The sequence below is a fragment of the Ursus americanus genome, chromosome 11 (assembly GCF_024610735.1).
Source record: "Ursus americanus isolate L20-20 chromosome 11, mUrsAme1.1.p, whole genome shotgun sequence".
Lineage (NCBI taxonomy): Eukaryota > Metazoa > Chordata > Mammalia > Carnivora > Ursidae > Ursus > Ursus americanus.
Window position 1 is genome coordinate 25,014,754 of NC_142137.1, and position 24,614 is coordinate 25,039,367.

General features: G+C 47.0%; 1 protein-coding gene across 2 annotated transcripts in view; it reads right to left on the reverse strand.

Moving 5' to 3' along the window:
• Positions 1-249: 249 nt before the first annotated feature.
• SCML4 (Scm polycomb group protein like 4) overlaps positions 250-24,614 on the reverse strand; it is a 109,750-nt gene continuing 85,385 nt past the window's right edge. For both annotated transcript variants that reach the window (XM_045806949.2, XM_045806952.2), the window contains 3 exons: positions 16,478-16,768; positions 6,496-6,641; positions 250-3,986 (listed from right to left, as the gene is read on the reverse strand). In XM_045806949.2, the coding sequence (XP_045662905.2) occupies positions 3,861-3,986; positions 6,496-6,641; positions 16,478-16,768 (563 nt within the window). In that variant the 3' untranslated portion in view covers positions 250-3,860. The remainder of the gene's footprint in view (positions 3,987-6,495; positions 6,642-16,477; positions 16,769-24,614) is intronic.

A 24,614-nucleotide genomic window follows, 5' to 3' on the forward strand; every position in this document is an offset into this window, starting at 1 on the left:
TTTTAAAAAAAAGGTGAGTCCAACCTCTTCATCCTGAAACCCCGCTAGGGAAGAACTGAAGAAGTGCCCTGTCAGAGCATTCGTCACCTGCTCACATGTACGAAAACCTGGCTAGGGAGAAATAAAGCAGAATATTTCCATCTTTCAAGACCTTCTGACAATGACTAAACCCAAGTCCTTGGTCACCTCTGGGCATTTCCAACTATCTTCAGAGATATGACAAAATTCTCCTCGAGCAATCTCAAAAAATAATTTAAAAATGATTTTAATTTTAAAAAGTAAGAAAGATTCCATACAGCACATAAATACAAAAATAGGTTATTGCAGCTTCAAGGGTTGGGACTGTGAGAGGACGTGCTCTTTTACTGTTTTCCTAAGAAATTCATAGTTGTGTCTTCTGTCTCTCACCGGTATCCTTCTCAAGCAAAACAACCTTAGCTCAGGACTCCTTCCCAATAAATTCAAATAGCGTATTTGGTTCTCCTGAGGAGCTCTTCGCTTGTTCTTCCTGATGAAAGAAAAAAACCTTGGCAGCCCTGCTGAAGAGAAATGGTGGGAGCCTGGTGAACGCTCTGGTGGGCACTAAACAAGGCGCTCAAGACGTCTGTTCCCTGCCCCGGGGGCTCCCCGGCTAGGTGTCCCGCCTCAGTCCCAGGGAGCCCTGGCTGGATGGTGGGGGCTACTCCCCGCCTGAGGGAGGCCGGCCGGGAACCCGCACTGTCCCCAGCTGCCTCCAGGGCGCCCCCTGCTGGCAGTCGAGGGGATACCTCGTCCTAACAGCGGAGAGCGGGTTCTGCTTCCAAGTTCTCAACTGGGGAGGCATTTTAAAAGGAGCAAACGCAAGAGCTGACGGGCTCTCAGTCTCTTCCTTAGGCCCTTCCAACCACTGTATTAGGAAACACACACACACCCTACATCTTTTACCTGATGTCTTCACAAAGGAATTCCTGTACTTACGAAATACTTAAAAGGATTTAGGCAATAGAATTGTCTCTAGATTTTTTTTTTTAACTGTTTAAGAGACACGGGGATTGGAAATGTCTGGACATGCACACACACACTCATCCACTCTAATTTGGAACGATGCAGAACTATAGCATTATTCACCAGCACCTGAAGCAAAGCTACCGCAACGGAATGACAAGTACCAGATCTGTACCAGTGTGGGGCTCCTGAAATACGCTCGCGTGTGAACGAGTGACACACGTGGCCTGAGTCTTGAAGGTCCATTTAGAGGAAATGGCCTGGCATGCTTTACATTTGCTGTGCTATTTAGCTGCCTGGTTTGACAAGATTTTTGAAAGGGGTGAAAATTAATTATAATTGCAGTATTGCTACAATAATTTGGTTGGCTAATTGCATTTCAGTGCAAAAACAGGCAAGGAGGAATTTCCTCCCTGGGTTATTTTCTGATATGGCAGCATTCATTTTAAGAGTAATGAGATTTTTAAAAAGTCAAACCTTAAATATCATGGCTTCAGCAATCTGTCCTGCTTAAAGTTTAATGCAAAATGAGATCGCACCTCCGTGAGAGCAGTTACACGTGAACATGGATCCAGTTTTCTCCCAGACTTGAGATGAGAAAATCTCTCTCCCCCAAAAACTTACTCCAAGTATCTCTCTGACATTGTTTGGGGATGATTTTAATTTGGGGGTACCAACAGTCATGCTTTTCTAGTGAGGGAGGCACTGGCGAGGGTGGGTGGGAAGGTTTCAAAGTTTCTCAACAAGGTATACGTTGATGGAAGAGGCACGACAACTTTCAGAGGACTGAGCAAAAACAGCGGCTGGGTTGTCATGGGGTTTTCTGGATCTCACCACTTTCAAACTGGCAGTTCCAAATACATCAACTAGCCAGGGCCTTTTGAGGGAACTTATCTAACTCCAGACCAGGCCCGAGCACTTACAATGAACAAACCTTGAGGGCCAGAGTCATTTGATCACTTTGGAATCTTGGAAGACTGTCCCGAGCCTGATTCAGGGTAGTATTGTCAGGTGCCGAAAGCAACCGACACTAAACCCTTCCGCAACCTGATGACTCAAGCTCAGTTCGGTGAGCAGGTTTAGGACATTGTCCTCCTTCCCGTCTCTGTCATGCTGTAAGTCCAGCCACCGTTTGTGTGTCTAAAAAAGGATTTTGCTAGGATGGGCTTTCTCAAATATTGCTCATCAAAGTGGGTCTAACAGCATGGCATGGAATCTTTCTTATGGTCTTCCTCTAAGTTCTGACTGATTTATAGAAGATCAATATGCAAATCTAGCCTGGCTAGCCTCAAGGTTGTGCAGCTCCTGGCCTGCACAACGGCACCTCGTGGAGGGGGAGGGGGAGGAAATCCCCCCCATATACCCCCCTGCTCCGTTCATCACCTGAAATCCCCTGCTCCGCTGCATCCCAGAGAAAGGTGTGCTTTTTCTAATTTGCATTTGGGCCAAGGGAGGCCCTGAGTTTTCTTTGCTCCTCACCCTCCCAGAGACTGCAGAGTCTACTATTCATCTCCTCACCTCTAACACTGCGGATGTTTTTAAGGAAGACGATATGCCCGTGGCAAAAGTGAATTCATTTTGAAAATACGTTTCCTCTTTAGCGAGGGAGGACGAATAAAAGAAAGAGGGAAAGAGAGGATGGAGAAGGATAAAAAGAAGAATGGAAATGAGGTTGCCCTCTGCCTCGTAAACTGGGGACTCGTTGTCCTTCCTTGGACACAGCTGCAAAGGGGTGAAAAATCAATTTTTTCCTATTACTCCACGGTGAGGAAGGAAAACCATTTGTAAATGGAATTAAACCCAATAACAGCATGTCTGTGTATTTGTTGAGAACTAGAAAAATTAGCCAGCGGTACAACTACATAATCCAGCAATGTAAAGAGAAACCCACACTCTCCCATTTCAAAGCTTATCTGAGACATTTTTCTTCTTTTTTAAAGAAACACCCATGGCTAAATGTCACTAAGACTCTTCAGCGTGCCAACACATCAACACCCCAGTAAGGACTCTGAAAGGGAAGGAACTCCGAAGCCCCATCTGGGAAGAACATACTTCCAAAATTTTTGTCTTTGCTGCTTGTGCATCTCAGTCAGTCAATACTAACTGGATATGAACGAGAACGTTCTAGAAGATAGTTTCTTCCCCAAGCTGCAATCTGTGGTGCTGTCGAAGAAGTTCCCCATGTCTGTGTAGGCTAGATCTTGTTCACGGAGACCCTAACCCATGCACTGAGTACTAAATCAGCAGGCTACTGCTGGGAGGGTCCTGAAACTTCATTAGCAGTCTGCCCTCTAGTGGGGCAACACAGTACTTCAAATAACTAGGAAGAGGAAAGATTTTTTTCTTCTCTTTCAGAGAGCAAAAGAATTCAAGTTTTCCAGATAGTGCAAAGTGAGGAGGCATGTTTCCTCAGAAGACAGCTTCCAGAGCTGAATTAAGCAAGGCTCATGATGACAGGTCCCCGGGGCAGAGTTAAAGACAGGTGGTGCTACGGTGGAGTCCCAGTAGAGACCAAGGTCTTTCTTCTCACAGCCTTGGAACCATCCAGGGTTTTCCTTGGGCAGTAGCATTGGGTTCCCTGCTCGCTCATCATAAAAACAGGATCCAGTCTCAGAGCAACCAACCTATCAGGAATGCTAAAATAATAGGCTCTTCCATTATTTTTGGCAAATCATTAACACAGAGGAGCCTTTCAAAAGGGCCATGTTGAATTTTTTAAAAGGCAGAAATGCACAAGTTTTATAAAAAGACCCAGTCTTTGCAGCTGTTATTTTTCAGGAGAGAATCCATTTTGTGGTGGTGGCTGGACGCTGGTAAGGCCGAAGATGATCTTGAGACCTGCTGTCTGGACTTCGCTTCTATCTTTTTAAAAAACTTCAGAATTTGGCTTGCTTCAGTTTGTCAATATGGTGGCAGAGTTTCAGCGCGGGTCCCAGTTTCAGACCCAAGTACTTCATGACCATATCACTCTTCAGCAACAAGAGGGCATTGCCATCAATCTCCTGGTGGAACAGGATCAGAAAAAAGAAAATCCGGAAGATGGTCAGATTAATCAAACAGTGGCTATAGTTAACACGGAGTCAGGGGATGAGGTAAGGGAACGTGGATTCACTCAGGCACACATTCTCTTAGTCCCCAGGCAATATCTTCTTTTACAAAATAAATTAAAGCAAACAAATACTATGTGTTCCTCTTCCCATAATCTCCCTGAGGTCATATGAGACACTGGGTCTTTCACATCCTTGCTCCCCTGATAGAAGGAACCAAACATAAACCCCAGTTATGTTCCCAATATCCCCCATTTGATGTTTATCTCCTTATCTGCTCTAGGGCTAAAGGGGCAAAAAGTTTGCAGTGGACATTATGTTTGTGTCCCCCACCCAAATTCAAATGTTGAAATCCTAACCCCCCATGTGATGGTATTTGGAGGTGGGGACTTTGGGAGGTAAGGCGGTCATGAAGGTGGAGCCCTCAGGAATAGGGTTAGTATCCTTATACAGCAAGATGGCAGTCTGCAACACGGAAGGGGGCTTCTCACCCTGATCTTGGACTTCCGGCCTCCAGAGCTGAGGAATACATTGCTCCTGTTCATAAGCCAGCCGGTCTGTGGCACTTTGTTATAGTAGCCTGAACAGACTAAGACACAGTGCCATCCATAGACCCTGAAACTAACAGTTACCCAGTTACCCTTCCATTTCAGGTGCCGGCATGAGGCCTTGGTATTCCGCCCATAACCCTACTCTCTTGTTTCTTTTCTTGGTAAGCCCACCGACCTTGAGCTGATTACCAAATTGCTAATTACACTTGATGAGGGATTTCAGGTGTTTGGCCCTGTTAATAATACCAGGTGGCATACAGCTAAATAATGCACCTGCTTCATCTCAGCGTTTAGCACGAAGAACTACTAAGGGGATGCCAATCCCTTGAGGTCGTGGTATTGTTCCCATTTGTCTCTGAAAACGGTAACCCTCCAGAATCATGTCGAATTCATGAACCTAGTAAGGCTCGGTTTCCTCACTCACCTATACTGTTATTTTCATGTCACAAGAGACAAAGGGTAGATAGTTTGAGTGCTCAGGTCGGGGGGAAGAGGCAGTTACAGGACTCATACAACTATGCAAGGGCCCCTGCCCCTCTCGTGCACGTAGCCAGCCAGCCAGAAGCACCCACTCTGTATCACTCACTCTCTGTGTCGTTGGCAAAATGGCAAAGTGGACAAATCTCATCTGTGGGCCTAATCTTCTCTCCTCACCCCACCTCCTAGACTTCCACCATCCCCTACCGCTCTGGAAGAGAGCCAGACTCCTCCCGCTCAGATCTGTCTCCACACAACCCAGTCTGGGGTCCTTGCTTTCAAGGCCCCGTTGTCCAGGGATGTCAAATATATCCCTCATGAAATGTGAGTGTCAGGCGAGAGGAGGAGTCTCCCCAGATCTGAGAATATGGTTTCTATGACAGAATCACCAAATAAAAGTGCGAGACAGGAGGAGAATATGGTGGTAACCGTGGTAGGCCAGAATGGCGCTCCCTCTCTTCCCCCCAAGATGTCTAGGTCCTGCTCCCTGAAACTGTATGTTAGGTTACCCGGCAAAAGACAATTAAGGTTGCTAATGAGCTGGCTTTAAAATAGGGGGAATATCCCGGACTGCTGGGTGGGAGAGACGGCGTAATCACTTGGATCCTTGAAAGTGGAAGAAGAAATCAGAAGAGAGAACCGGAGTTCGCAGGCTGGGGAGGACTCGCCTGATGCCGCTGGCTTTGAGGACAAGGGCCGAGCCATCCAGGGCCAAGAAATGAGGGCAGATCCCGATGCTGGAAAAGGCAGGGAAACGAATTCTCCCTAGAGTTTCTAGAAAGGAATTGTCAGCCCTGCCGATGCCTTGACCTCAGCCCACTGAGACCCCAGTCAGACTTGTGACCCCCCCCAAACACAAGATAATAAATGTGTTGTTCTAAGCTAGATGTTTGTGGGAACTGGTGAGAGCAGCAATAGAAGACTGACATAGTAGGCTTGGCAGATGAAGTATTATTACCTGTTTTTTTTTTTTCATTTGCTGTCTTTATATATTTCAGACTCTCCTAAATAGTTTTAAGAATACGTGTAAACTGAAGGCTAACTACGAGCCAGGCACCGTGCTGAACACTTAACGTGTATTTTCTCATCGAATCCTCCAAGCGGCTTAGGAATCGGCACGATTACAGCTCGCCCGGCATATTGCAGGTGTGCTATAAACGTTTGTTGAATGCACAGACGGCCGGACGGATGGGCAGGGAAACAGGCACTGCTAATAAAGGCCAAAAGGAGGGAACAGATGGGACAAAGATCCCTTCTTGAAAACAAAACTAAGCGGTGGCTCTGCTCGGAGAAGCCTGTGGCTCCACCTGGCCTCCCGTGAGCGGTGCCCCAGCACTCAGCTTAGACGGCTCCCTGACCCTCAGCCCTTTTCCCACACGTCCCCCAGCCCCCCAACCCCCTCCCCCGCTCCCAGGCCAGGCCCACCATGTGCCTACGTGCTTTCTGAAGAGCTCCACGTGCGGACCCAGAGCCTGAGGGTCAGCGTCTTTCACGAACCAGACCACATCCTCCACGGTCCAGGTGGAAGGGTTCCTGCTCCTCGGCCGCCTGGCGTCCTGCCCGTCGGGGGAAGGGCTTGAGGCTGGGTGGGTGGGCACAGAGAAGGACATGAGACACGGGGACCAGGGCCTCCCTGCCTCCCCGGGCCGCCTGCTCCCACCTGGCCCTGAGTCCAAGGCCGTGGCCTGGGTGACCTTCTGCGACAGAGAAAGGCTGGGAGTGGCTGCTCTCGTCAGGAGCCTGGAGCCCGGGAGGCCACTTCTGGAGGCAGGGCCTCCCATCCGTGCACAAGTCCTCTGTTCTCCCAGGGAGTAACGTGCTAGAAAACGGATCTCCTTCAACAGCCTGAGATTCCCATCCACGTTCGAGTTGTAAAACCCCCTCCCGCTCAGCTCTCTCTCAGGGAGCCCTGGGCCTCCCGTCGCCAGGTCCTGTGACCAGAGGAAGCCTGCTAAGATCCATGTCCAGAGGGCCCCGACAGTGCCGGGAGGCCAGAAGGAATGCAGATCCTCTCTGCCTCCACCGGGGACGCTGAAGCAACGGGGACGTGGCAGAATCGAGGTGCATTTGCGTCCTTGTTCTGGGTCTCTGCCAACAATGCTTGGAACCCCTGTCTGTGAAGGACCGTCCCCCGCTCTGCACGAGCAGAAAAGAGGCGTCGTCTTACCGCTCCGGGCGCGCACCGAGTGCCTCCCGGCCTCCTGCTCGTCAGAGCGCTTGTTCCACCAGCGCACCGGCCGGGGAAGCCCTCGGCAGCAGAGGGCCTAAGCCTGCGCCTGGTGCCCAGCTGGCCCGCGGTGACTGATGGCCGCGTGAGCTGCACTGTCGCATAAATGCGTCTCCCACATGGCGGGTTAAAAGGTGCAGGACAAGTGAAGGAGGAGGAAAGTAGTGAATCAGACGCCTGGCTCTATTTAGGGACTGACTTTTTTGGTATGTCCCAGACCAACTCATCCTCCTTCCCCCACACCAGCTTCTTCTCCTGCCCCTCAGGTTTCTGAAACCAGTGACGTCTCTACTTCTACCTCTGTCTCTAGCGTCCCTTATTCGCTCCCCACAGTCAATGATTCTAAAGCTCTTAGAAGGATGACTCTCATACCAGATCCACCTTTCCGCTCTGCTTCCCCTAGCTGGGAACCTCTGACCCAAACCCCTGCAATGGTTTTCTATTGGCATCCTCGCCCTCGGATCTCTTCCCTCTAGAGCAAAACTGTCTACTGCCTCAACGCTTTCCCTAGACCCAGCTCTGTCTGTGCCCCTAATGAATGTCCCTTGCCTATGCACTGACTCCAGAGTCCACAGTCTAGCTCAAGGTCAAGGACTCTCTTTGGTTTTAATAATATCTTCCCTTCTGAGACAGAGAGGAAGAGCTTTGGTGCCAGAGAGACCTAGGGACAAACCCTGGAGCTGCCGTTGCTAGCATTTTGACCGTGACTCAGCTCATTAACTGTAAAATGGCAACGCTGTCCTCCAGGAAGGGCATGTGTCAGGACTGAAATGGGATCAGGCCCAGTCCTAGAGCTACCATGCATCAGGTGCTCCCCAGAGGGAAGGAGGCGCCCTGCCTGCCTCCACTGCCCTCCTGCACATTCCCATCCAGGCACGCCGACCAAGCATCTCCCCAGCTTCCCTTCTCCATCTTTAGCCCGTGCTTTTTGCTTTCCTCTAGAAGCATTTACCCTCCTGCCTTTCCATAGACATTCCAGCAGCCATCGAAGCCCAGGCAGACCCTTCCCAGGCAGCGTGTCTGTATCCTGCCATCTGGATGTCACCTTCCTCTGCTTTTAACCCCCATACCTGTGTTCAAAGATGCTTTCCGCAATTGCCTTATGCTGCAAGTATGCATGTCTGTAACCTCCAGTTAGGTTTAAGTTTCCTGAGGATGATCACTTTCATCCCCCCACCCCGCCCCTACCCCATTCATTCCGTAAACATCTACTGAGCGTCTCTTCTGTACCAGGTCCAGGGCAAAGTAGTGAAAAACGGGATCCTCTCATTACGGGATTTATAATCATCGATGCCTCTACAATTCTAAGTAAATGTGTTTGTAAATATGGGCTCAATATACTTTGTAGAAACGGCATAAATAACTTATACAAAAGCCTTGAGCAGGTTAATTCTTAATCTTATTTTCAGGCCAGAAGAAAGCGGAGGCTCTGAACAATGAAGCAGTTTCCCTACAGAATAATTCTACGTTCAGAAGCCTCGGCTTCCATTTCCCTCCTCCGGTCCCAGGGTGCGGTGGTTCCCTGCTATCTCTTTCTTGCTCCTCTTTTTAATGTGCTTGAGAAGGGCACAGTTCTCCATTAGTGCTGAGCGAAGTACAGCATCGCATTTCCAAGTCTGCCCTAAAATCATAATGGTCTGCTTGAGAATTGGATTTACTTTGAGATTTCCCCTGCCTTTTCCTTGCTGGACCTGGAAGGGTCCCCTAAGGTGGGTTGGCACGGGGCGTTCTGCCGGGAAACTGTTAATGCACCCCGGAGCCTTCTGAATGCTGATGAATGCTTATTAGAGATGATTTCACTGCATTTAAAGACATCTGCACTCAACATGGGGACGAGGAATCAGGGAAATCACGGAAATCGCGTTCGCCTTGGAATCCGCCCCGTCAGAGCTTCGGTGCTAATCGGGGTGATAATAGATGCTCTGATTACAAAGGGTGGAAGTCTTTTGGTGCCAAGAATGATTTTAGAGTGATCAGAGCAGGGGTCAAATCAAGTTTCTTGTATCTGACAGGAAGGAAGAACACCAGACTGATTCAGGGCATCGTCCCCGGGGAGCCTAAGCTCCTTGAGCAAGGTCAGGGCACTACTCTGCCACAGGGGCCACAGAGGGGTGGGGGTGGGGCTGAGCTGGAGGCTGGGTTCATCTTTGCAGAGGAGGCTTTCCAGGTGAGGCTGTGGAGGGAGGCGGCCCAGTTGGAAAGCGGCTCCGCTCCTGGTGCCCGGAGCTTGCTGTGGGCATTTTTCACTTTTCCAGGATGCAACGGCACCAGCCGGGCCTGGCTTGGGAGCCTGTCTGAGGGGCCTCCTAGCCATACAAGACAGAGCAGCACGAAGCCCGTCACACCTTGGGAGTTGCTCAAGATCCAAAGCACATAAACTCGCTGTAGAAGGAAGAGAAATGGAACTTTCTAGTGGCAGGTTTGTAAAGCCTCTGCAGTGGTGTGTGCTTACGAAGATAATAAATATGCTAGCCCCCCCTTCAGGGACTGGGAAGGTGTCGGGAAGACAGATGGGTCCAGCCTGACACAGCCAGGCCAGGCAGAGGCGACCGGACAGCCCTAAGACGTGATGGATGTGAAAAGAATCTTGCTCCTAAAGGACCAGGGTGTGCAAAGTGCTCACCAAATGGCTTTCTGGGAAGGCAGCGTTCTCCGGCTCAGGGAACTTTGTGTATGTCGTGCGCCTTCCCCGGAGCTGCCAGAGACAGGGAGGAGTGACACCCAGTCGTGAATGGGTGCGTCACTGAAGATGGCGGCAGTTGTTTCTAGAGTGGATCTCACACGCACCAGGAACAGGGTGCCGGTGAATCCGTGCTCAGAGCAACCCCAGGCGTTGTCAGAGCCCAGGTCCTCGCACAGCTGTCTCTGAGTCTCTGTGTCTCACACATGCCCACAACCACATACATAATCTCCTTTCATCCATTCATAATTCAAAGAAGACTTTTTAGCTAACGGTAGAGTCATATGGAAAAATGGAATGAGCAATGAGCTGGGAGTCAAAACTCCCTACCACCCACCAGCTATGTAAGTATCTTTGTGCTTCTCAGGTGTGAAATGAGGGAGTTGGGAAGAATCTCTAAGGTTCCTTCCATCTCTAATGCTGTTTTGGTCCCTTTATGCCACAGGCTGTCCCATACAACATCAAGGGAGTTGCCTTCTTACGCATCAGAGAGCCTCATCAGTGTGTCCCCGTGCAAAGCACACTGACTGAAGAGCCAGCAGCCAGGCTTGTAGTCCCTTCCTGGCCCCGATCATTCTCAGTGGGCTTTGGTTTCATGTTGTTTCTCAAGAGTATTGTAAGAATCAAGTGAGTATGTGGCTTTGGCTAGAGCCTGAGGAAAAGCATCTCGAAGGGAAGCCCATCAGTCTCCAAAAGGGAGCCCTCAGTGTCCTTCCTCTGGCTGCCCGTGAGGCCCCTTGGCCCTCTCAGCCTCTCTAGCAGCTGGGTCTAGTTGGGAGGGGATGGGGGTGAAGGCATGGGGAGGCTAGGTGTGTTCCCAGCTCCTCCTAGCGACCTGGTCCCTGTAGAGTGCATCCCTCCTGGAAATGAGGCCATGTGGAGTGTATGAGGTGCCCAGGCTAGCTGGGCAACATCGGGTAGTTTAAAATGGTGTTGTTTTTCTTTATTTCTATTGTAAGAATTTTCAGGACTCCATGAGATAAGAAAGATAGGACATAGAAGAGAGCCTGACCAATCCTCAAATTTAAGTCAGGTTTTTCTTTTTTCCCCCCTCCAAAGATTTATTTATTTATTTTAGAGAAAGAGTGTGTGCGAGTGGGGAGAGGGGCAGAGGGGCAGCCAACTCTCACTGAGCAGGGAGCCAGAGACATGCAGGGCTTGACACAGGGCTCGATCTCCTGACTTCCCGATCAGGAGATCAGGACCTGAGCTGAAACCAAGAATCCAATGCTTAACCGACTGAGCCACTTCAGGCGTCCCTCAAGACCAGCTGATGTGCTGTATGAGAAGAGAGGGTGCCCCTAGAGACAAGGAGAGACCACAGGCCTGAAGTGAGGCCAAACTGGGCTGGCTCCTTCTTTTACCACCACAGACACTGTGACCTCTGGGCAAGCAATTTGACCTCTGCCTGGAAGCTTCCAGCCACTCCTCCCCACCGTCTCTCCCCCGTCAACTCCTGTCCAGCTGGCTCCACTGTCACTTCTCAGGGAAGCCTTTCCCACCTCCCTGGAGAAGGCTCCGTGACCCCTCCCTAGCTGACTCAGAGCTTCCACACTTTTCCTTTGAAGCAGTAGTCGCAGTTGTCATTAACTTTGTGCAATACTGTCAACGTTTGTCTCTGTGGAATTGCACACTGTCAGGGAGCAGGCCCCCCATATGTCTTGCTCACAGCTCCATCCTTAGACCTGAGAGGAGCCCCCAGCATAGTACCTGCTGGCTGAGCAAAATCTCTCCGAGTCTTAGTTGCCTCACCTGTCAAACATCTACCTTGTTGTGAGGATTAAATGCGATAATGTGAAGCATTTAACAGTAAGAATTCATCAAAAGGCAGTAGCTATTCTTCTAATTGTTATTATATGTCATTCTATAATGGCCAATAGATTTGTCTTCCTGAAGTCCATGGCCATCAACTTACTTTCCTCTTCAGAAACATCTGGCTCCCACGGACTGAAGCCCAATCAGTCTGACAAGGACCCCAAATCTCCCAGTGTGATTTCCCTCAGCATTTCTGCACAAACTCTCTTCTTTCCCCAGAATGAATAAGCCCTCGCCATGCCTTCGCTCACTTCAACTCCTTCACATGCAGCGTGGGCCCCATTCTCCTTTTTCTGAGTGGGTGGCCTCTGTCCATCACCCAACACTTCACCCAATGAAGCAAACTCTAATCCATGGGGAAGCATTTGGGTGGTAATAACAATGTCATATTGACTTTGTTTCTTGATTCTGAAGCTTGGACCTAATTGTGGTTGGGAATTCTATAGCATATGGCCTATTTAATGCAAAAGTCAGGAAGCTTTTTTTATCCAAAACTTTATAGTTCTTGGTGCTTATATCTTGGATGAGAGATGGGGAAGAGCTCTTGAATTTTAACCCAAGTGTCAGGAAAAACCAGGGAAATGTGTCCTATGAATACATCCCCTCAGAGCCACTGGAAGAGGCCACAGGTATGATATATCAAGACAGCAGGAGGCCAGGGAAAATGCTCACAGGAGAGAGAAGGCAGAGAAGTTTGTCATGTCGTCCATCCCTACCTTCCTGCCTGCAGCCCCATGCAGTTTTCTGGCTTCTGTAGTTTTAAACTATCTTGATTAGCACCACAGGGGAAAATCCATTTTTAGGTCCCTTCTAGGGTTTATGACTTGGGTCAAAACTTCCTAAAGAGGTACCGTTTCTTAACACCAACTACTTACTTGGAATGCAATTCCAGAGCAATACGGAGCAGTTCCTTGGGCAGAGGGAAAACTTACTAAGCCACCAGAGGGCCCGCAGCGAGGGCCCAGACTGGCAGCCAGGTGATAAACGGGCAAGGAAGCCAACGGTTTTCTCTCCTACTTTAATACACTGCCACTCAATTCAGCATGGCTTGTCTCTGTGGGTTCCAAATGTGTTTAACTGTGCAAACTTGGTTCGAGCAAAGCATATGCAGAACCCCACTCTGCAAATGTGCAGAGGACCTGGCTAAAGAGGATGGGGTGTTGGAGTCCTGTCCCTAGCCCCTAGAATTTCAGAGGGACCCCCTGAAGCCCACTGAACATAGTTTGAAAATCCCTGGGGTAGTTTTGAAAGACTCAGGCTTTGGAACCAGTTAAAGTCAAATCCTGGCTCAACACTTGAATGACCTTATCTTGATCCTCACTTTCTTTATCTGTACATTATATACAATAATACCCACTGTAATAATATACACATACTATAACACTAAATTATAAAAGTCATAAATACTGTATGGAAAGTGCCTGGCTCATAGCAGGTGCTCAATAAATAGCTATTTAGTAAATGCCTCAAACAAGCAGCCCCTTTTCTGGGACTGTGGAGGACTCAGAGATGAGCAAGGGACTTCACAAAGCTGAGGGTCTCATTCCTACTATGGGACAGGAAGGAGGAAGTACTAGAGATGAGGGAACAAAGTGCTACAGAAGGAAATTGAGGGAACGAACTTTTCTAATTGGGAGTTATGGTTGAGACTGTCGGTTGCCTCCCCAATATCTTTTTTCCACTTCTTCCCTTGTAACGGAATCCCCGATTTCTAGCTGGGATCATGGTTGCTTAGAATGAAACCATATTTCCCAGTTTCCCTTGCAGCTGGTGGCTACATGACTATGTTCTGGCCAATGAGACGTAAGCAAAGCAGAAACCTCTTTCAGTGAGGTCGGCACTGCCCTCTGTCCCCTTATTCTCCCCGCCCCCCGCCTTTTCTCCACCATAACGCTAGAATGAGCATAGCTGGCTGGCTTTCTGGTATCTGTGGTTCCATTTAGCACACTGGTTAAAAGAATCTTTGGAGCATTCGAGAGTTAATGTACCTACAAAGGGTGAATAATTTTATTTTTCTTCAGTGTAACACAGAGGCTCAACAATGAACTTCAGCTGCTACACCCTGCATCAGCTTTACTCTGAGGAAGCTGGGTGGTTGCGTGATTTTTGAATATCCCACAGCCCAAAGGGGTCCTGCTAATTATGAACAACTCTAATTTGCCGGGTATCAAAGTTCTCACTAATATTTCTAAGTTGTTTAAGAGACAGTCAGTATTCAGGATACAGTTAGTGATTTGCTTGGAGTGGAAGGTAGCGGGCACTGATGGGCTCCATCTCTCTGATTTTACCCAAGATCCTAAGAGAAAGAAGTTCTGAGTGAGTGGGGCTCTCCCAGGGAGCAGCCAGAGCTCTAACAGAGAGGGCTCTCTCAGAGCTGATTCCTGGGGAGGGTCTGGGCCTTTCCTCAAGGCAGACTCCTCAGATAGCTAATCAGGGTGTCATTCCAGGATAACAAAGGGCTGGCTGGGGTGGAGATGAAAATGAAGGACAAGAGGGTTGTTGAAGCTGGGATGGGAGGATATCCCAGGGCTCCTCTACAAAGAGGCAACAAGGGACTAGTGGAGGGAAGCTACCTTGAGATCCCTTTCAGGGGTCCAAGATTCCCTTCATCTAGGGCCACCACATAGACTGGGATGGAGCAGACTTTTCTTCAGCTAGTGATAGAAGTTCTCTTCATCAAAATCATGCCTTCTTCTTACTGCTTGAATCCTACGTGTGGGACCTAGGGAAGGCCTGATACTCCATGAACTTGAATGGAAGAGAGAGTAAATATCTCCTTTTGAAAAAGTCTTAACGCTCTTAGGATTATGAGTCAATTCAATCAGGTGATGTCCTATGATCACTGTCCTGAGAAAATGGGAATTGGGTTGAGGAGAAGAGGTTGAAAGGAAGAGACGTGTGAAGGGCAGAGGGACACCAAGATGAGGGTTTTGACAAGCAGGGGCAACATGAAGGCACTGGCATCATGATAGGGGCACAGAGATAATGAATATTTGCTGAACTACTCTACCCAGATGTTACACAAACTCTGGGGATAAGCCTAGGAAAAACTGGGCCCCCTCATTTATTTCAAGATGTTGATTTATTCCAGATCTTTTTCTCTTCTCTTGTTCTTAATAATCAGGTGGAACAATGTCTCTCCTCTTTGGAAAATGGGCTCTGCCCACTCAAATCTTCTGCCTGGCTGATGACTCTATGTGACAATATTGGGGAGTAGTCTGCAGGGTGCCTCTACATTTGGCTAGAGCCCCCATGGCTGAGGAGTTTTGTGCTCTGCCCCTCAGAACTGCCTTTCCCGCCAGTGCTTCCTGTCCACCTTTCTATCCTCAGCCAGGAGAGGCTTGTGTGGGACAGGGGAGGACCTTGAGGGGAGCATCTGGAGGATGTTGGATCAATCATACAAAATAGCTCACCACTGTGGCTTCTCAGGGCTACTGGTAGAGAGATCCAAGGCTCAGAACAAAAATGTGGTTTGCCAGAGAAGACAGCCAACCCACTGGGAGGCTCCAGAGAGGCAAGATGAAGACTCCCTGACTCCTCGGCATGGGGCCTCCTCTCTTCAGCAGTTTTCAGGTGCAGAGCTGCTGGGCTGTGATCTGCTGAGAGGTGTGCTCACATGATCTGTGACTGCTAATGTACATTGGGCTCTTGCCATATCCTCGGTCTTATACTAAATACACATATGAACTTATTTAATCCTCCCAACAAACCTATGAAGTAGATGCTACTGTTATCATTCCATTTTACAGGTGAGGAAACTGAGGCACAGAGCAGTTCAGACTTGCAAAAGGTCATACGGTCAGGAAGTGGTAGGTCCAGGATTCTAGCCCATTATGTCTGGCTCAACAGTCCATGTGACTATCTACTATGCTCTACAACATTTGTTCATTAACGCAATACTGAAGCTTGAAAATGATTTAAAAAAAAAACATAATTCACAATGAATACCAAGCTATCCCCAGAATGAGAGCATTTTCATGCATTGAATCCCGAAATGGGTGAGACAGAGGTGGTATTACAACCAGCACTGTGGAAATATTTAACTCTGGTTCTGCCCATGTATTTGTATCCTGCAAATGTCACCCACTATGCAAGAGAAGATGCTTTACTGACATCTCGTTCCTCTTTTCCCTGGCACAGAATCGATCAACACCTTTCAGATTCCCTCAGAGTTAAGTGTGGCAAAATGGCCAGCTCTTGCCAGTGAAATGCTAGTGGAAGTGAAGTGCATCATCCAGGCTCTAGGGAAGAGTGTGCGCCCTCCCTGCTTACTCTTTCCCTTTCTACCCGCTAGGTGTTGGGGACATGGAGGCCACAGGGGATAGCAGGGCCCCAAAATGGACAAAGCCTAAGTCCCTGAATTGGGATGTATCTACCAACTGAGAGCGCCCACCTTGAACTCTTGAACAAAAGATAAATTTCTATTGCATTTGAGCTACTGTACATTTTGGAGTCGGCTTACTCCTACAGCCTAGCCTACTCTAATATACCACTTCCTTTACTGTGGTCAAAGGTTGAAGTTAGCTGCCTTTAAGAATAACAAAAACCCATGAAAGAGCTTCTAATTTCCCAGTGTTCCCATGTTCAGACAGCACGGTTCCCCCCCACCCCACCCCCGTACCCCTACATGCAGTGATCCCAGAGCAAGGGCCGAGGAGGTTCAAACAGGGGGAGGCCAGAGCATGCATTACATTACCACATCTGTTTCCTTCAAGAGAGGGCCCGTTTCTCTTGGGGCTGGAGCCTGGGGGCCTCAGCCCAGGTGCCAAGGGGCCTCCAGAGGACATGGGGCTGGAACGGAGACCACTGGCAGTGGTGGCCAGGCCTCCCCCGAGATGGCCATCTCCAGAGTTCTGCCTCTTGCAGTACAGCGAGGAGGAGGTGGGCAGGGAGCCCCTGTGGCTAAAGGCGGAGGCGGAGGGGTCCACGCTGTAGCGGTTCATGCCTATGGGGTTCGCCAGGCACTCCTCAGTGGTAACTGTTTTTGCTAAGCAAGAAGGCAGGACAGAGAAGCAGAGATCAGAGAGCAAGTCAAGAGGCTATCTGACAGTCTTGACAAATGTTTCCCCAGCAGCACGGGTGCCACTATCTGTGGGGATGAGAGATGGGGAAGAATGGACCCCACATCATAATCCCAAATAGTTCACCCCTCAACAGACCAAGACACTTGCCTCACCAACAAAGCATATTATAGTAAGGATGGGAGACGTGCCCCTCTGTGTTCAGAGGGAAAAGTGATTATTTTGGTTATCTATGACTTGGAAGTAAAATTCAAAGGTCTTTCTCCTTCCATGGTGTTGCCCCTCAAGCAGTCTCTACCAGCTTGTCTGAATCTCCCTGCTTTCTTTTCTCTTTGTCCACCAACACTGTCCTCTTCACCTGGCCCTTTAGAGAGATCAAGCAGGAGTCACAATGTCCCTGAGTTAAAGAAACAATTTGACCTGGGTGGTGACACAGGAGAAATGGTGCTTCCTCCCCACACTTTCAGAATGCATGAAGGTACTGCCCCTCCTCCAAAGCTAATAAACTGGGGACACAAATGCTGATCTGGTCAACCCCATGGTCCTCCCTATCACCTGCAGAAGAGAGATAAAGAGCCAATCAAAAGTGTAGGGGCAGTAAAGGACCTGAAAAGTCAGCCAACCTCATCATCAGCTCCCCTTTGCCCAAATAAACCATGACTTTTTACACTTTTAAAGCTCAATCTCAGCCTGTTGAACTCTGTCTGTGACCTATACCTAGGACCAAAAGGTGTGGGTGTTTTGTTTTATTTTTAAGGACAAAGTTCAGGGGAATTATAGGGATAGAAAGAGGAAGGAAAATATCCTAGGAATTCCTTCTCTTCAGTCCCTCCCATCCCAGACTATATCATATGTGCCTAGTCCCATCAATCATCATGTCTGTACCACATACGGTACGATCTTGATATCCACAAAGAGAATGTGCTAGAGTAACAAACCCGATGGACCCTTCAGGGCTGACGATGGGGAAACACATCTGAGGCCACAAAGTCCAGATGTCTTCTTCATGTATGAATTCCTCCTTTAATGTAGATATTGAAAGATTAAGACTTGATTTTATTAGGGAAGCTAGCAATTATTCTCACAGATTGGGGATAAATATGGAACTTGCCTGGAAATAAAAGCCATTGCTTATGGGATGTCACCAAAGCAGTGCCTAGAGCAAAATTTATAGCTGTAAATACTTACATTTAAAAAGAGGAAAGATCTCAAATTGATAACCTAATCTTTCAGGATAAGATAGTGCCGGGGGGGGGGGGGGGGGGGGGGGGGGGGGGGGGGGACGGGACATGACAAACTATACCTGAAACAAGCAGAAGGAAGGAAATAAAGATTAAAGCAGAAATTAAGTAAAGACTAGAAAAACAATGGGGAAAATCAATGCAACCAAAGCTGACCTTTTGAAAAAAATCAACAAAACTGACAAACTTTAGTTAGATTGGCCTAGGAAAAAAGAAAAGAGTTAAATTACTAGAATCGGAAATGAAAGAGATGACATTACTACCAACCTTATAGAAACAAAATGGATCATTAAGGATTATTATGGACAATCATATGCCAATAAATTAGGTAACTTAGAAGAAACGAGCAAATTACCAAAACTGACTAAAAAAACAAAAATAGACCTATAACAAGTAAAGAGAATGAATTAGTAATCAAAAACTACTCACAAAGAAATCCCAGGCCCAGACGTTTTCATGAGTGGATTCTACCGAGCATTTAAAGAAAAATTAAAACCAATTCTTTATAAGCAAACTAATATAAGGAAGGGATACTTCCCAACCCATTCTATGAGGCCACTATTACCCTGACACCAAAACCAGACAAAAGCATCTCAAGAATAGAAAACTACAGATAAATATTTCCTATGAATACGGATGCAAATATCCTCAACAAAATGGTAGCAGATCAAATCCAGTGACATATAGCATGACTTATACACTGTGACCAAGTAGGATTTATCCCAGGAAAGCAAGGTTGGTTTAACAGTCAAAAAAACACTCAACACACTAGGAATAGAAGGGAGCTTTCTCAACTGGAGAAAGGGCATCTACAAAAAACCTACAGCTAACACCATAGTGAGGGTGAAAGACTGGATGCTTTCCTCCTAAGATCAAGAAAAAGACAAGAATGCTTATTCTCACCCCTTCTATTCAACATTTTACTGGAAGTTCCAGCCAGGGCAATTAGGTAAGAAAATGAAAGAAAAGGCATCAAGATGGGGAGGAAGAAATAAAACTATCTCTCATATGTAGAAAATCCTAAAGAATCCATTAAAGCATTATTGGAACTAATAAATGAGTTTAGCAAGGGTGCGGGATGCAAGATCAATATATAAATATCAACTGTGCTTCAGATTAAAGAATCTGAAAATGAAGTTAAGAAAACAATTTCAGGGGCGCCTGGGTGGCTCAGTCATTAAGCGTCTGCCTTCGGCCCAGGGCATGATCCCAGGGTCCTGGGATCAAGTCCTGCATCGGGCTCCCTGCTCCACTGGGAAGCCTGCTTCTTCCTCTCCCACTCCCCCTGCTTGTGTTCTCTCTCTCACTGGCTGTCTCTCTCTGTCAAATAAATAAATAAAATCTTTAAAAAAAAAAGAAAAAAAAGAAAACAATTTCATTTATAATAGCATTAAATAGAATAAAAAGTGGAGGAATAAATTTAACAAAAGAAGTGTAAAACTGAAAACTGCAAAACACTGTTGAAAGAAAGTAAAGCTCTAAATAAATGGGGGAAAATCCCATGTTCATGAATCAAAAGACTGAATTTGTTTAGATGGCAATACTCCCTAAATTGATCCACAGAGTCAATGTAACTGTTGTCAGTATCTCAGCTGACTTCTTCATAGAAATTGACAAGCTGATTCTAAAACTCTTGTGATTTTCAAGCGACCAAAATGAACCAAAACAATCATGAGAAAAGAACAAAATAGAGCCTTCACACTTCCCAATTCCAAAGCTGACTACAAAGTAACAATAATGAAGACAGTGTGATATTGGAATAAGAATAGGCATGCAGATCAATGGAATAGAATCGAGAGTTCAAAAATAAACTGATGTGTCTATGTTCCGCTAATTCTCCACAAGGTGCCAAAATCATTCCGTGGGGAAAGAAACATCTTTTCAACAACTGGTGTTGGAGAACTGGGTGTCATTGGACCCTTACTTCATACCATATGCAAAAATTCACTCAATACGGGCCAAAGACCTAAATGTAAGAGCAAAAAGTTACAAAACTCTTAGAAGGAAACAAGAATAAATCTTCACGACCTTGGATTTGGCAAGATATTCTTATATTTGGCGCCAAAAGCATGAGCAACCCAAGAAAAATTAGGTAAAGCGGACTTTATCAAAATGTAAAACTTCTGTGCTTTGAAAGATAGCATCACAAAAGTGAAAAGATTACCCACGGAATGGGAGAAAATACTTGCAAATCATATATGTCATCAGGGACTTGTTTCCAGAGTAACTCAATAATAAAAAGACAACCTAATTTAAAGATGGGCAACGGACTTGACTAGACCTTTCTCCAAAGAGGATATACAAATGGCCAATAAACACACGAAAACATGTTCCCCATCATTAGTCATTGGGGAACGCAAATCAAAACCACAAAGAAGTATAACTTCCCACTCACTAGGACGGTTATAATAAAAAGTCAGATAATAACACACGTCGATAATGCTGTAGAGAGACTGGAACCCTAATGTAAAATGGTGCAAACTCTTTGGATAACAGTTTGGCTCTTCCTCAAATGGTTCAAACTGGAATCACTCTATGACCCAGCAATTCCACTCCTAGGTATCTACCCAAGAGAAATGAACATATAGGTCCACACAAAAACTGGTACATGAACAATTACAGAAGCACTATTCATAATAGCCCAAAGGTGGAAATAACCCCAAAGGCAATCAGCTGATGAATGCGTCCACAAAAGGAGGCACATCCACACAATGGAATATTACTCGGGCATGAAAAGAAATGAATACTGATACTGCCACAGCATGAATGAGCCTTGAAATATTCTGCTAAGTGAAAGAAGCCGGTCACAAAAGGCCACGGATGAAGTGATTCCGCTTATATGAAATGTCCAGGATCGGCAACTCTATAGAGACAGAAAGTAGATTAGCGGTTGCTGACGGCAGGGGTGCGGGGGGAGGGGGAGAGGGAGCTAGCTAAAGGGCATTGCTTTTTGAGGTATTGAAAGTGTTCTACTATTGTGGCTGCACATTTCTGTGACCATACTAGAAACCAGTGTGTTGCACTCTTGTATGACATACGAATCACAGCTCAATAAAGCTGTTTAAACAACTCATTGCAGAAGCCTGGTGTTAGGTGTGAACACGTTCTCAAGAGTGTTGTTATATGGGCAAGTGTGGCCAATGCTGCTTTGGCCACCACGACACGAGTAAGCTGAGCAGCCTCAGTATACGCATGCTCTGTGCTTCCTGCGTCGTGGCCCGGGGAGTGCTGCCAGATGTCTTCAGGAACCTGGAACGCCACACCTTCACCTTGATGACCTCGACTCATCTCTTCCGTCTGAATCAGAAGACCCCAGTAGGACGACTCTAAAAGGACCAGGCTACAGAGCTACCTACAAGGCTGCCTCCTGAATGGAGCGAGAAAGAGGAAGACAAACACCAAGCACCTACCATGGGCTAGCTCCATTCTAAGCCAGTTAGCAGTAAGGCTGTCGTTGTGTTCCTTTTATTGGAAAGTTCTCAGTATCTGATATACTAATCCTTTCTGTGTCCCTAGTGGCAGGTGCCTTGGTATATGTGAGGAAGCTACTCATAGTGTCCGGCATACAGAAGGCACTCAATAAATACTTATTGAGTAGACATTTGGGCCACTGTTAGCCATTACACAGAATATGCATTACAATTCAGATTATAAAGGTCCATATATAAATTCTTCATGTAGATGCATGATAAACAATGATACAAAAGATTTTATTTTGGATATTAAATATTTTAAATCAAGATTAAATATGTCTATGTAGTTCTGATAGTAGTAAGGTCGAGAATGCAGATAATTCTCCAATCTGCACTATAGCTGGAAAATACAGATGCGGATGAAAGATCGTCCTCCTACGACGCCGTGCAGAAATGGGAACAAGGGAACATGGACTTTATTGGTTTAAAAACTGCTGACGACCATGGCTGAGATCAAAGGTAATAAAAGCCAGCTTCTGGGCTAGGATCCAAACGAATTCATCAAAAAGTAAAGCCGACTTGAGAGACCATCAGGCAATAGCCCCAGCACAGGATGCACCAGTTATTCCAGAAGCAGCGGGTGAACAACCATGGAGACAGATCCGCAAGCCCCCCACCGCGGCTCTGCACAGCCTGTAGCTCCCAGGAAGCCTGGGAGTGAGCAGCGGGTTCAGGTGCACACACTAGGGTGCCGTTCAGAATTGATGAGACACAGCTGCACAAACCTGGTGAAAACAGTCTTTTCCTCACCTTTATAAATAGGGGTGCTGACACTCACATCATACCGAAGGGTACAAATGACTGATACAATGCAGGCCATCATCATTCACCCACAGGACTGAAAAGGGCCTGCACAGAACAACCAGCCCAGCATTTCCCCAAGTGTTAGGTGTGTCCCATTGGTGGGTCAGTGCACGATTTTAGGTGGGACTTTGGTGTATTCATTTCCTAAGGCTACAGAAAATACCATAAACTTAGTGGCCTAGAACAGGAGAAATGCATTCTCTCATAGTTCTGGAGGCTACACGTATGAAATCAAGGTGTCGGCAGGGCCACGTTCTTTCCTTCTTTCTTCTTTCTTTTTTTTTTCTTTTTAGATTTATTTATTATTTATTTTGGAGAGAGAGAGTGGGGGGAAGAACAGAAGGAGAGAGAAATTCAAGCAGATTCCACACTGAGCGTGGAGCCCAATGTGGGGCTCGATCTCACAACCTGAGCCGAAACCAAGAGTTGGGTGCTTACTGACTGTGCCACCCAGGTGCCCCAGGGCTATGTTCTTTCTTAAGGCTCAAGGGTAGTATTCTTCCTTGTCTCTGCCTAGTTGCTGGTGGTAGCCAATGATCTTTCACTGTGGATAGATCCCTCCTATCTGCCTCTATTGTCACATGGCATCTTTCCTGTGCCTCTGTGTCTGTGTTCAAATGTGTTAGGAAGACATCAGTCATTGGATTCGGGCCCCTAGTCCAGTATGACCTCATCTTGATTACACCTGCAAACACCTTCTTTCTTGCTTGCTTGCTTTCTTGCTTTCTTTCTTTTAGAGAGAGAGAGTGGGGTGGGGAGCAGAAGGAGAGAGAAAATCTTAAGCAGGCTCCCTGCTGGGTGCAGAGCCCAACATGGAGCTCTATCCCACGACCCCAAGATCGTGACCTGAGCCGAAATCAAGAGTCGGATGCTTAACCATCTGAGCCACTCAAGATCCCCAAAAGACCCTATTTCTAAAGAAAGTTCTATTCACAGGCACTGAAAGTTAGGACTTGAACATGTATCTTCTTGTACATGTATCTTTTTCACAGCAACAGGTGAACATTATTTTTTATAGTCATGTATTTTAGTGTATAGCAATAAAATATAATTAGCCCATCAAACTATGATTTCACTGATACGATATAAAAAGTGACTAACAGCTACAGTTAAAAGAAATGAATGTGTTTAAAGGAATATCTTGAGTAAACACTTTTACAATTGTTATATGGACACAGCAAAAATTGTGAAAGGTGGTGTACTAACACTGGAAAGCACTGAGTTAGTACCAACCCCTCTTTCAGGCTGGGTGGTAAATAAGGAAAATAAATGAGCCTCTTATTTAAAAGCTTCCTGCAAGAGATTTTACAATCCCCCTCACAATTAGCTCATGGTACTGCAAATCTCATTGTCTAAAAGTTCCTGCTTACATCTAACCCAATTCCTCTTGCTTTAGTTGAAAGGATGACTGCTGGATACATTGCCTTTATACTATTCAAAACTATGAGGTCATCAACATACAGGGAGAGAAATTGTGGGTATGCGGAACTCTTAGTAACTAAGACTGTCATCGTGTGACGCATGGATTGTTGGTTTCCTAAAACCATTATTTCAAGTCTGTAAAAAGAAGGACCAAATCCGAACCTGACGCTTCTCTGCGGTTTTGCGGCTGCCTGGTGAGTGAACAGCAGATGGGGCCAGCAGCCCTGGGATCGCCCGCACGAGCGCCCCCGCAGATTCAAGTCCTGCCCGCAGACTCACGGCCACCCGCAGGACTGGCAGGTTAAGACGCTCCCGCTCCTTTCTCCCTGATTCTTAGAAAATCGCTTCTCATCTGCAGTGAGCTTGTCACCCTGGCACCTCTCATTCATTAAACACGAGGATCCAACCCAGCCTCCATTGAAGGCCATGTGATCTCTGTGGAGAACATCAGCTCAGCAAAGTGGGATAAGGGAGAGGGGTCTTCTGCACTCTCTTCTCTAACCTGCCTCTATCCACGAGACAAAGGCTGCTGCTTGGAAAATCATTACATCTTTCCTCCAGGAAAAGGAATCATCTGCCCTTGTCCTATCGCAGGAGCAGGCTTGAATAGAAAGGCAAACACAGCAAGGGCACCACCCAAGGCGTCCGCCGTGTTTTGGGGTTTAATGTCTTGGGAACTTTAGGAGAGCCTGATGTTCCTTTTCCACCCTTGCTGATCTGTGAACTACGTGTTCCCCCAGTCGCTATATAGAAAGCCTGCCCATTAGTGAAGCCAAAGAACACTCTGGAAGGGTTCAAACCCACTCGAGCCTCAAGGGATAGCCATTTGCTTCTGAATTTGAACTGTGTCTAAGCCTCCCTGTCTGGGAAAC